The 13,334-nt window shown below is 48.3% G+C and overlaps 1 protein-coding gene across 2 annotated transcripts in view; it reads right to left on the reverse strand.

The window, feature by feature from the left end:
• The window catches only part of BCAP31 (B cell receptor associated protein 31), a 96,568-nt gene extending 84,012 nt beyond the window's left edge, over window positions 1–12,556 (reverse strand). The window contains exons 1-2 of one of the 2 annotated variants that reach the window (XM_075322877.1): window positions 12,477–12,556; window positions 7,498–7,609 (exon numbers count right to left, since the gene is read on the reverse strand). In XM_075322877.1, coding sequence (XP_075178992.1) covers window positions 7,498–7,589 — 92 coding nt within the window. In that variant the 5' untranslated portion in view covers window positions 7,590–7,609; window positions 12,477–12,556. Of the gene's footprint in view, window positions 1–7,497; window positions 7,610–12,458 lie in introns of both variants that reach the window. The other variant, XM_075322876.1, reaches the window with a different exon arrangement.
• Window positions 12,557–13,334: the final 778 nt, after the last annotated feature.

The raw sequence follows: 13,334 nt of genomic DNA on the forward strand, positions 1-13,334 counted from the left end.
GGGAGACCCAGACAATTGGGTGTATAGGCTATGCCTCCGGAGGCCGCACAAAGTATTACACTCAAAAGTGTAAAGCCCCTCCCCTTCTGCCTATACACCCCCCGTGCTCCCACGGGCTCCTCAGTTTTGGTGCAAAAGCCAGAAGGAGGAAAAAGAATTATAAACTGGTTTAAAGTAACTTCAATCCGAAGGAATATCGGAGAACTGAAACCATTTCAACATGAACAACATGTGTACACAAAAAAACAGGGGCGGGTGCTGGGTCTCCCAATTAGAGCTAGAAGAAAAGGAATTTACGGTAAGTAAACAAAATTCCCTTCTTCTTTGTCGCTCTATTGGGAGACCCAGACAATTGGGACGTCCAAAAGCAGTCCCTGGGTGGGTAAAATAATACCTCGTAAGAGAGCCGTAAAACGGCCCTTTCCTACAGGTGGGCAACCGCCGCCTGAAGGACTCGTCTACCTAGGCTGGCATCCGCCGAAGCATAGGTATGCACCTGAAAGTGTTTCGTGAAAGTGTGCAGGCTCGACCAGGTAGCCGCCTGACACACCTGCTGAGCCGCAGCCTGGTGCCTCAAAGCCCAGGACGCGCCCACGGCTCTGGTAGAATGGGCCCTCAGCCCTGATGGAACCGGAAGCCCAGCCGAACGGCAAGTTTCGATAATTGGCTCCTTAATCCACCGAGCCAGGGTTGATTTGGAAATTTGTGACCCTTTACGCTGGCTAGCGACAAGGACAAAGAGTGCATCCGAGCGGCGCAGGGGCGCCGTACGAGAAAAGTAGAGTTTGAGTGCTCTCACCAAATCTAACAAGTGCAAATCCTTTTCACATTGGTGAACTGGATGAGGATAAAAAGAAGGTAAGGAGATATCCTGATTGAGATGAAAGGAGGATACCCCCTTAGGGAGAAAATCCGGAACCGGACGTAGAACCACCTTGTCCATGGTGAAACACCAGGAAAGGGGCTTTGCACGACAATGCTGCTAGCTCAGACACTCGCCGAAGAGAAGTGACTGCTACTAGAAAAAAACCACTTTCTGCGAAAGTTGTGAGAGGGAAATATCCCTCATTGGCTTGAATGGTGGTTTCTGAAGAACCATCAGAACCCCGTTTAGATCCCAGGGTTCTAACGGCCGCTTGTAAGGTGGAACGATGTGACAAACCCCCTGCAGGAACGTGCGTACCTGTGGAAGCCTGGCTAGGCGCTTCTGGAAAAACACAGAGCGCCGAGACTTGTCCCTTATTTAGGGAGCCGAGCGACAAACTCTTTTCCAGTCCAGATTGAAAGAAGGACAGAAAAGTGGGCAAGGCAAAAGGCCAGGGAGAAAAAACCCTGAGCAGAGCACCACGACAGGAAAATTTTCCACGTCCTGTGGTAGATCTTGGCGGACGTTGGTTTCCTAGCCTGTCTCATAGTGGCAATGACGTCTTGAGATAACCTTGAAGACGCTAGGATCCAGGACTCAATGGCCACACAGTCAGGTTGAGGGCCGCAGAATTCAGATAGAAAAAACGGCCCTCGAGATAGCAAGTCTGTTTGGTCTGGTAGTGTCCACGGTCGGCCGACCGTGAGATGCCACAGATCCGGGTACCACGACCACCTTGGCCAGTCTGGAGCGACGAGGATGGCGCGGCGGCAGTCGGTCCTGATCTTGCGTAACACTCTGGGCAACAGTGCCAGCGGAGGAAACACATAAGGGAGCTGAAACTGCGACCAATCCTGAACTAAGGCGTCTGCCGCCAGAGCTCTGGGATCTTGAGACCGTGCCATGAACATTGGTACCTTGTTGTTGTGCCGGGACGCCATGAGGTCGACGTCCGGCACCCCCCAGCAGCAACAGATCTCCTGAAACACGTCCGGGTGAAGGGACCATTCCCCTGCGTCCATGCCCTGGCAACTGAAATAATCTGCTTCCCAGTTTTCCACGCCTGGGATGTGAACTGCGGATATGGTGGATGCTGTGGCTTCCACCCACATCAAAATCCGCCGGACTTCCTGGAAGGCTTGCCGGCTGCGTGTGTCGCCTTGGTGGTTGAAGTATGCCACCGCTGTGGAATTGTCCGACTGAATTCGGATCTGCTTGCCCTCCAGCCACTGCTGGAACGCTTTCTGGGCAAGATACACTGCCCGTATGTCCAGAACGTTGATCTGAAGCGAGGACTCTTGCTGGGTCCACGTACCCTGAGCCCTGTGGTGGAGAAAAACCGCTCCCCACCCTGACAGACTCGCGTCTGTCGTGACCACTTCCCAGGATGGGGGTAGGAAGGATATCCCCTTCGATAATGAAGCGGGAAGAAGCCACCACCGAAGGGAAGCTTTGGTTGCCTGAGAGAGGGAGACGTTCCTGTCGAGGGACGTCGGCTTCCTGTCCCATTTGCGTAGGATGTCCCATTGAAGGGGACGCAGGTGAAACTGCGCGAAAGGGACTGCCTCCATTGCTGCCACCATCTTCCCCAGGAAGAGCATGAGGCGCCTCAAGGGGTGTGACTGGCCTTGAAGGAGAGATTGTACCCCTTTCTGTAGTGACTACTGCTTGATCAGCGGAAGCTTCACTATCGCTGAGAGGGTATGAAACTCCATGCCAAGATATGTCAGCGATTGGGCCGGTGCCAGATTTGACTTTTTAAAATTGATGATCCACCCGACACCCTGGAGAGACTCCAGGGTAGCGTCGAGGCTGTGTTGGCCTGCCTCTTGAGAGGGTGCCTTGATCAGTATCCAAGTACGGGATCACCGAGTGACCCTGAGAGTGGAGGACCGCTACTACAGTAGCCATAACCTCTGGAGCAATCGGTACGTGGAGATAAGCATCTTTGATATCGATCGATGCAAGGAAATCTCTTTGGGACATTGAGGTGATGACGGAGCAGGGGGATTCCATCCTGAACCGTCTGGTTTTTACATGTTTGTTGAGCAGTTTCAGGTCCAGGACCGGGCAGAAAGACCCGTCCTCTTTTGGGACCACAAACAAGTTGGAGTAAATACCGTGGCTCAGGTGCTGAAGAGGAACCGGGATCACCACTCCTTCTGCCTTCAGAGTGCGCAGCGCCTGCAGAAGAGCCTCGGCTCGCTAGTGAGGCGGGGGATGACCTGAAGAATCGAGTCGGGGGACGAGAGATGAACTCTATCTTGTAACCGTGAGACAGAATGTCTCTCACCCAGCGGTCTTTTATTTGTGGCAGCCAGGTGTCGCAAAAGCGGGAAAGCCTGCCACCGACCGAGGATGCTACTAGAGGAGGTCGAAAGTCATGAGGAAGCCGCTTTGTTAGCGGCGCCTCCGGTGGCCTATTAAGGACGTGACTTAGACCGCCATGCATCAGAGTTCCTTTGTTCTTTCTGAGACCTTTTGGACGAGGAGAATTGGGACCTGCCCACGCCCTGAAAGGACCGAGACCTCGACTGCCCTCTCCTCCGTTGGGGTATGTCCTGTTTGGACTGGGGTAAGGATGTATCCTTTCCCTTGGATTGTTTGATGATTTCATCCAGACGCTCGCCAAACAGCCTGTCGCCAGAAATTGGCAAACTGGTTAAGCGCTTTTTGGAAGCAGAATCTGCCTTCCATTCCCGTAGCCACAAGGCCCTGCGGAGTACCACCGAATTGGCGGCCGCGACCGCCGTACGGCTCGCAGAGTCCAGGACAGCAATAATAGCGTAAGACGCAATTGCCGAGGTCTGGGTGGTAATGGATGCCACTTGTGGCGCGGCCGTGCATGTGGCTGCTTCAATTTTTGCTTGACCTGCTGAGATAGCTTGTAGCGCCCATACAGCTGCGAATGCTGGGGCAAAAGAAGCTCCGATCGCTTCATAGATGGATTTCAACCAGAGCTCCATCTGCCTGTCAGTGGCATCCTTGAGTGAAGCCCCATCTTCCACTGCAAGTATGGATCTAGCCGCCAGTCTGGAGATTGGAGGATCCACTTTGGGACACTGAGTCTAACCTTTAACCACGTCAGGGGGAAAAGGATAACGTGCATCCTTAAGGCGCTTAGAAAAAACGCTTATCTGGACAAGCATGATGATTCTGGACTGCCTCTCTGAAATCAGAGTGGTCTAGAAACATACTCGGTGTAAGAGAAGCTGACTCCTCCGCCGGAGGGGCTGAGGGAGAAATATCCAGCATTTGATCGATGGACGCAATAAGAACGTTCAGTATGGCGTCCCCGTCTGGAGTATTAAGATTGAGAGCACCCTCAGGATCAGAATCCTGATTAGCTGTCTCCACATCATCAACCAGAGATTCCCCCCGCTGAGACCCTGAACAATATGATGTCGAGGGAAATTCTAAGCGAGCCCGCTTAGTCGGTCTGGGGCTGGGGTCTAAGTCAGAACCCTCAGCCTGGGATGTATGAGATACCCCTTGGTGGTCCAACTGAGGGGGGCCAGGGAACAATGATTCAACAGAGTCCCTGTGCTGAGATACCGGCCTGGACTGCAAGGCTTCTAGTATCTTAGCCATAGTCTCAGAGAGTTTTGCAAACTCCGTCCCCGTCACTAGGACAGTGTCAACAGGTGGCTCCCCCTGGGCCCCTCTTAGCAGAGGCCCTAGCTGAAAAAGTGTCACAGGGGCCGAACATTGCACACAATGAGGGTCAATGGAACTTGCCGGCAGCTGGGTCGTACAAGCGACGCAGGCAGCATAATAAGCCTGTGTTTTTGGCACCCCTGCCTTTTGTGGGCGCCATGCTATTGTTTTCCCTGAGTAACACACTAGGGTATATAGCCAGAATGAACTGTGCTCATACAGTGTAAAATATATACTAAAAACAAATAATGTATCAGTACACTACAGCACCATGAGACTAGCACCACAGGTGCTGCTTACCATCCGCTTAAAGCGGTTATGAGGCCACCAGAGACCGTGTCTGGGTCTCTCAGGGTTTGTCCCTCTCTGCAGCGTCGTAGGAGCTGACAGGAAATGGCTGCGGCGTCCTGACGAGAGGAGGGAGCCGTGGGCGTAGCCGAGGTGCTCACACTGTGCACAGTGAGGGGGGTGGAGTATGCAAATCATACTCCAGCCCTCAGTGCTGCTCTTCCGTGCAGCGTCCCGCCCTTCCCCTGCCTGTCAGGGCTGAGGGCGGGAGAAGGGAAACTAGGCCGCAAGCCAAGCCGGGGACTCGAGTATAAGCGTGGCCGCCGTAAAAGCGCGGCTAACGCCGAAGTCCCCGGCGAACTACAAGTCCCAGCCGCGCCGCAGTTTCCCATGGCAGCGGCGGTTAGCGCGGTAGTCCCTACATATAAACACACTCAGCGACGCTGAGTGTGTAATGGCACAGTTTAAAACCGGTCCCCCCGGTGCACTAGCACACCCAGCAAAGCTGAGGTGTTGCCGTGCGCGGTCCCCACAGGGATACAGAGTACCTTCACGTAGCAGGGCCATGTCCCTGAACGGTATCGGCTCCTATCCATCAGGCTCCATAGGAGTTGTGGATGAAGCACGGTCTCAGTGCCTGGAGACCGATAGGATCCCACTTCACCCAGAGCCCTGAGGGGGATGGGGAAGGAAAGCAGCATGTGGGCTCCAGCCTCCGTACCCGCAATGGATACCTCAACCTTAACACCCGACAAGAGTGGGGTGAGAAGGGAGCATGCTGGGGGCCCTATATGGGCCCACTTTTCTTCCATCCGACATGGTCAGCAGCTGCTGCTGACCAATCTGTGGAGCTGTGCGTGCGTGTCTGACCTCCTTCGCACAAAGCAAAAAACTGAGGAGCCCGTGGGAGCACGGGGGGTGTATAGGCAGAAGGGGAGGGGCTTAACACTTTTGAGTGTAATACTTTGTGCGGCCTCCGGAGGCATAGCCTATACACCCAATTGTCTGGGTCTCCCAATAGAGCGACAAAGAAATGTATTTTATTGGGATTTTATGTAACAAGTAGTTTTGAAGTGTAAAAGGAAATGATATATGGTTTTATAAATTTCTTAAAAAGATAAATGTGAAAATTGAGAGGGGCATTTGTATTCAGCCCCCTGGAAACCGCTCCCCATAATTAAAACCCCGAGGGACCCGTTGCCTCCTGAAGTCACATAATACATTGAGTCACCTGTGTGTAATTTCTTCTCAGTATAACTACAGTTGTTCTGTGAGGGCCTCAGAGGTTCGAGAACATTAAGGATAAAATCCAAAAAGAACACACCAGACAGGTCAGGGATAAAGTTGTAGGGATAAGCAGGGTTAGGTTATAAAACAGCCTAAACTCTGAGCATGTCACAGAGCACCGCTCAAGCGATCATCCAAAAATGGAAGGAGAATGGCACAACTGCAAAAATACCAAGACACAGCTGTCCTCCTAATCTGACATCCCAAGAAGAAGGGCACCAAATAAGAGAAGTAGCCAAGAAGCCGATGGTCACTGGAGGAGCTGCTGAGATCACAGCTAAGAGGGGAGAATCTGTCCAGACAAATATTAGTTGCATCTTCCACAAATCTAGCCTTTATGGAAGAGTGGCAAGAAGAAAGCCAGCAATAAGAAGTCCTGTTTGCAAACAAATGTAGGGGACACAGCGAGCATGTGGAAGAAGGGGCTCTGGTCAGATGGGACCAAAGTATAGTCTTTTGGGCTAAATGTAAAACTAACACTGTATAACACCATCCCTACAGTCACACATGGTGGTGGCCGCATCCTGCTGTGGGGAGCCTTTTCTTCAGCAGAGGCAGGGAAGCTGGTCAGAGTTGATGCATGGAGCTAAATACAGGGCAATCCTGGAGGAAAATCTGTTAGAGGCTGCAAATGGTTGAGACTGGAGCGTAGTTCCCCTTCTAGCAGGACAACAACCCCAAAAATACTGCCAGAGCTACAATGGAAGGTTTATATCAAAGCATATTCCTGTGTGTGAATGGCCCAGACACAGTCCAGAGCTATGTCACTGATTTTTAATGGGATAAGACGTGGAAATTGCTGATCACAGACGTCTCCATCCGATCTCACGGAGCGAGTGTGCGAGGAAGAAGAGCAAAAATGTCACCTCTATGTGTGCAAAGCTGGAGACCACAAAAGACTCACTGCAGTCACTGCAGCCAAAGGTGATCCTACAAAGTATTCACTCGGGGGGGGTGGGGGGGGCTGAATACAAATGCACGGCACAGTTTACAGATTTCTATTTTTTTTTTTTTAAATATTTACAAAAGTCATTTCTTGTACACCTCATATTTGTTATATCACATAAAATTCAAATAAAATACATTCAAGTTTGTGGGTGTAACGAGAAAAAAAAAAGTGGAAAAGTTCACGAGTATGAATACCTTTTTCAAGGCCTTGTACAGATACTACATGTGGCACTGTCGTTCTTGTGCAAAAGATAAGAGACAGACACAGACAGAGAGGGGGGGAAAGCAAGAAAGCAGGAAAAGGAAAAACAAGAAAAGCGAGAAAAATGTGAGAGACTAAAAAGAAATAAATATTTAGAAAAGGAAAAAAAGCAAAAAAAAAAAACCATTGTAGTAATAATAATAATAATAATAATACAAATAATAGTGTGATTAGTTAGGACTCCTGATACCTTGTAGGGGAAATAAAGGGGATGCAGAGCAGCAAGACCAGGAACACCTCTGCGTACAGGAATCCGGCCACCGCCGTCCACTGGAGACTCATGGCTCAGCTGCTGCAATCACCTGGAAGGAAAGAAGAAATTCAAGGGTTACTAAAAAAGTGCAACAGAGCATCACACACCGGAACGGGGAAAGCGGAATTTGTTTTGCAAATGAGAACCCAGCTCTAGTAACCTGCCGCTGTGTGGACGCGGCGCCCCACAAAAGGAAGGGGGGGGGGTGAAGGGGGGGGGGGGGGGGGAGAGAACACTGCGCCCCACAAAAAGCAAGGGGGGGGGGGAATTGGCGCGCCACAAAAGCAAGGGGCAGTGAAAGAGGACACAGCAGCGCGCCACAAAAGCAAGGGGCGGTGGAAGAGGACACAGCGGCGCGCCACAAAAGCAAGGGGCGGTGGAAGAGGACACAGCGGCGTGCCACAAAAGCAAGGGGCGGTGAAAGAGGACACAGCGGTGCGCCACAAAAGCAAGGGGCGGTGGAAGAGGACACAGCGGCGCGCCACAAAAGGATGGGGGGGGGGGGTGGAAGAGGACACAGCGGCGCGCCACAAAAGGATGGGGCGGTGGAAGAGGACGCAGCGGCGCGCCACAAAAGGATGGGGGGGTGGAAGAGGACGCAGCGGCGCGCCACAAAAGGATGGGGGGGGTGGAAGAGGACGCAGCGGCGCGCCACAAAAGGATGGGGGGTGGAAGAGGACACAGCGGCGCGCCACAAAAGCAAGGGGCAATGGAAGAGGACACAGCGGCGTGCCACAAAAGCAAGGGGCGGTGAAAGAGGACACAGCGGTGCGCCACAAAAGCAAGGGGCGGTGGAAGAGGACACAGCGGCGCGCCACAAAAGCAAGGGGCGGTGGAAGACGACGCAGCGGCGCACCACAAAAGGATGGGGGGGTGGAAGAGGATCCAGCGGCGCGCCACAAAAGGATGGGGGGGTGGAAGAGGACGCAGCGGCGCGCCACAAAAGGATGGGGGGGTGGAAGAGGATGCAGCGGCGCGCCACAAAAGGATGGGGGGGTGGAAGAGGACGCAGCGGCGCGCCACAAAAGGATGGGGGGGTGGAAGAGGACGCAGCGGCGTCCCACAAAAGGATGGGGGGGTGGAAGAGGATGCAGCGGCGCGCCACAAAAGGATGGGGGGGTGGAAGAGGACGCAGCGGCGCGCCACAAAAGGATGGGGGGGTGGAAGAGGACACAGCGGCACGCCACAAAAGGAAGGGGGGGTGGAAGAGGACGCAGCGGTGCGCCACAAAAGGAAGGGGGGGGTGGAAGACGCAGCGGTGCGCCACAAAAGGAAGGGGGGGGGGAGAGGACGCCACAGCACCCCACAAAAGGACGCTGCGACCCACAAAAGCGCGGGGGGGGGGGTGGATGCAGCACCCCACAAGGAGGGAGGGTGTAGGGGGAGGAGAGGACACTGCGCCCCACAAAAGTGGGGTGGTGGACGCAGCTCCCCACAAGGGGGGGGGGGGGGGGGAAGAGGACGCAGCACCCCACAAAAGGGGGGAGTTCGCATTACTACACACAGTCATAGGCGTCCCCAGATAACAGACACCAAGAATATGATGATTAAAAAAAAAAAAAAAGCGGTGGATGAAGAAATGTGTGAGCTTTATACAGACTATCCTGATGTAATGCTGGCAGAGGAGCCACATCCCACCAGGGCCGCCCTCCTCCTCCTTACTAAATCCTTGCATTCCCCATGACATAAGCATTCTGCAGCATCCTTTCTCTCTGCATTCTCGTTCCTCTGTTAACCCTCCTGTAAATATAGAAACAGCTCAGGTATTACCATTGTTTTTCTGTCAAATGGGTGTGTGCCTAGCACGTCCTGCCTGGACAGTGTCGGTGCGCAGACACACCTGACTGAGGTAACTGCCTAGTTAATACATTTCCAGGAGGAATAGCAGAGGAACATCACTATGCAGAGCTCTAACAAAAAAAATAAAAAATAAACGGAATTGCCTTACCTAGAGGTTTTGAAGACTTACACACATGTGCTAGGTGGCGAGATCATGGGAAGCAAAATATCAGCGTACACTTTTTACAAAGTCTGAAGTGCAGCTGATGTCTGATAGATAACAGCGATCACTAAGAAATCATTAATGAGAAGAAGGCGATGGAAACAGTCAAAATGACTGAAAATCTCTGTAAGTTCTCAGAGGCTCAGCCATGTATTTCCTGGTCATCTATTAATTTCTATATCTTCCTTGTAATACTATACAAAAGTATAAAGTGACAAAACTTCCTCCAGTGAAATCAGCTGATTGTTCTGGGTTTCATCATCCTCCCTGTGTAGGAGCTGATTTTTTTGTTACATATGACCCTTATACCCAAGAATATTATATATATTAAAAAAAATAAATAAGCTGATGTGGTGCTTTAAAGGAGATCCTGATTCCAATGATGTGTCACTTAAGCTCTGTTGATGTTTCCATACAATCAGTGTTTTCTCAGCAGGAGATTATCACTGCAGCACTAGGTACCTCATGACTTCTGGTCCAGCTAATCTGTGTAGCCAAGTCCTCACCACTGATTAGCAGCTGACAAGGCACAGTGTACACAGAAGGATGCCAATTAGTGGCGTGGGCAGGGTTATACAGCAGAAGACAACAAAAATATAACTGGGATTTTAACAACACTATAGCGAGGCCAGTAAGTGACACAGGTGGAATCAGGGTCTCTGATTATATAGCAAAAAAAATGCTGACAGATTATCTGTAAAGCTGCTGCCAGACCCCCAAAATGGGACCAAACATTCAAGCCAAAAAATAGATCTGAACAGGAAAAGTGCAATAAAAAATAAATAAAAAAAAAATAATAATTCAGACATATTGCCATGTCCCCCTGACATTGTCTGTAGGGAGTGGACAGAGACAGAAGGGGGCAACGTATATGGGGTCCTACAGTCCGATAGTTCAGGACAAGGCAGTCTCAGGGTGTTAGACAGAAGCTGCTTTGGAGGTGGATGTGGCCCCCCGTACTATTGGGCTGCAATGGTTGCATCCAATGATGTCCACCCCTGATCTCGTATTTTTGGGAGTCTCCTAAACAGTTGACATTTTTTGAGGATCCCACCCAACTATTCTTAAAGCGATATAGATATATATTTATATCTATATCCCTCTATACACACTATATTGCATTTACATATATCTAACACATATATATATATATTATATATACACATATATACACACACACACACACACACACACACCATAAATGCCTCCAATGTTCAGGATTCCCCTTTGAGGATGTTCTGTTTAGGGTACATGAAGTCGGGGGGGGGGGGGGATCTATATTTTGGCATATTTTGGGGGGGGGAGTGGAGATGAGCGTAACCGTCCGGACTTAGCTAAGTCCATGTAGTTCTTTAAAATAGAAGCAGGTGTTCGGGGGGTGTAAGACTCCCCAGACTGGAGGGGGAGTTACTGAGGGAAGAGAGGCCCCCTTTCCCCCCATCTTGCATAATGAAAGCTTGTTAAGGGCTGCATGCTGTGCCACGCCCACCAAGATGAGCATCATGCCCATCAACTAAGCCACAAGTATGTGGGGGGGGTGGACTCCCCTCCAGTCTGGGTCTTACCCCCAGACCCCCAATTCTTTAATAAAGAACTTCATGATGTGGGCTTAAAAATTATGTTTATTAAGTCCAGCCTATCACACCCACTCTCTCTGCTCCCACCCACTGTCCACAGCTGGTGACACCCATTCATTTCCAGTCCTTGATACAAGTATGCCTATTATTTCATTCATTAATGAATCGCTATCAATTCCACCGTGCTTTCCCATACCGCAAACAGCCAAAACCGAAAACACCCCCGTTATCGAAAACAGGAGGACCCTGCAGTGGTCGCCCAATCACTGTATACTATATGACTGACACTGATGGACTTCCCCTTTAAGAGGTATTAGGCAAGAAAATCTAAATGTGAATGTAGAAGCTTCCCGCCGACACCCCAAACTGATACTATACAGACACGGACTATAATATATATATATATATATATATATATATATATATATATACATATACATATACACACACATACATGCAAACCCTGATATGTATGTATAGATATACAGACATCCGAAGACACACACATATACATTAAATATGTGTGTGTGTGTGTGTGATATATATATATATATATATATATATATATATATATATATATATACACACACACACAAGGATATAAAAGGTATATACATATATAAACTGTGCGTATAATAGAGATATATATATATATCTATATCTATATAGATATCTATATCTATATAGATATATATATCTATATAGATATATATATCTATATAGATATAGATATCTATATAGATATAGATATATATATATAGATATAGATATATATATAGATATAGATATCTATATAGATATAGATATATATATATATCTCTATTATACGCACAGTTTATATATGTATATACCTTTATATCCTTGTGTGTGTGTATATATATATATATATATATATATACACACACACAAGGATATAAAGGTATATACATATATAAACTGTGCGTATAATAGATATATATATATCTATATAGATATATATATATCTATATAGATATAGATATATATATATATATATATATATATATCTATATAGATCTATATATATCTATATAGATCTATATATATCTATATAGATATATATATATCTATATAGATATATATATATCTATATAGATATATATAGATCTATATAGATATATATAGATCTATATAGATATATATAGATCTATATAGATATATATAGATCTATATAGATATATATAGATCTATATAGATATATATAGATCTATATAGATATATATAGATCTATATAGATATATATAGATCTATATAGATATATACTATAATACTATAAAGACACTCCCTCCCCGGTTACACACCGTGCTTCCGCCGCTCACCGTGGCTCCGCTGCTCTGTCACGAGCAACTACTTGTAATCGCCTCACCAGCCGAGTGACACCAGCACTTCCTGTTTCCGGTTTGCAGTACAGCGCAGCAGTCTCAAAACGAGGCCTGGAATGCGGAGACGCTTTTTTTTTTTTTTTTTTTATCCCAACAAACTTTATTGTTCTGCGTACACTCTTCTTAGAGCAGCACTAAAGAGCCTGCTGTGTGACTAAAACCACTGCAGATAACAGAATTATTAACTACATATTTTTCATTTTTAATATTTCATCCACAAACAAAACAATTTGCACTCCTCTACATTAAAGTTGTGCCACTAAACAGGAAAAGTGTTGGAATGATGTGCAAATGATTGAAAAAAAAATGGAAATTTAGTATATAGTATGCGCCATGTGCAGAAAGCCCTCCTTGAGGGTATTCATGGTCGTCTGCGTAATGTTAGCAATGAAAATCATCAAGATCCTCTGCTGGCAGCTCCTTTGTAGTCACCGATCAATGATGGCCAAGGTGTGCTCGATGGGAGACAAGTCCGGGGACGCTGCGGCCGTGGGAGCAGGTTTAGGCCTCACAGTAGCCACATTGCTCCCCCGAGACACAATTGCCAGGGGCCTACTAACAAGATAATTAAAATGATATAAATTTGGCCTTTTCGTGTGATCCCAGTGACCCACAAAATAAAGCTACACCCCATTTATACCACAGGGTGTATGCTGTAAGAAAAAAAGGTTAAAGAGTAATTCCCATCTCCAAGATCCTATCCCAATATGTAGTAGGTATAATAATAATATTAGCAAATCCCTCCAATTAGAAATGTGTAATTCTCTTGCTTCACTGTCTCTTACCTCATGTGCA

Source organism: Anomaloglossus baeobatrachus, chromosome 9 (genome assembly GCF_048569485.1).
Source record: "Anomaloglossus baeobatrachus isolate aAnoBae1 chromosome 9, aAnoBae1.hap1, whole genome shotgun sequence".
Lineage (NCBI taxonomy): Eukaryota > Metazoa > Chordata > Amphibia > Anura > Aromobatidae > Anomaloglossus > Anomaloglossus baeobatrachus.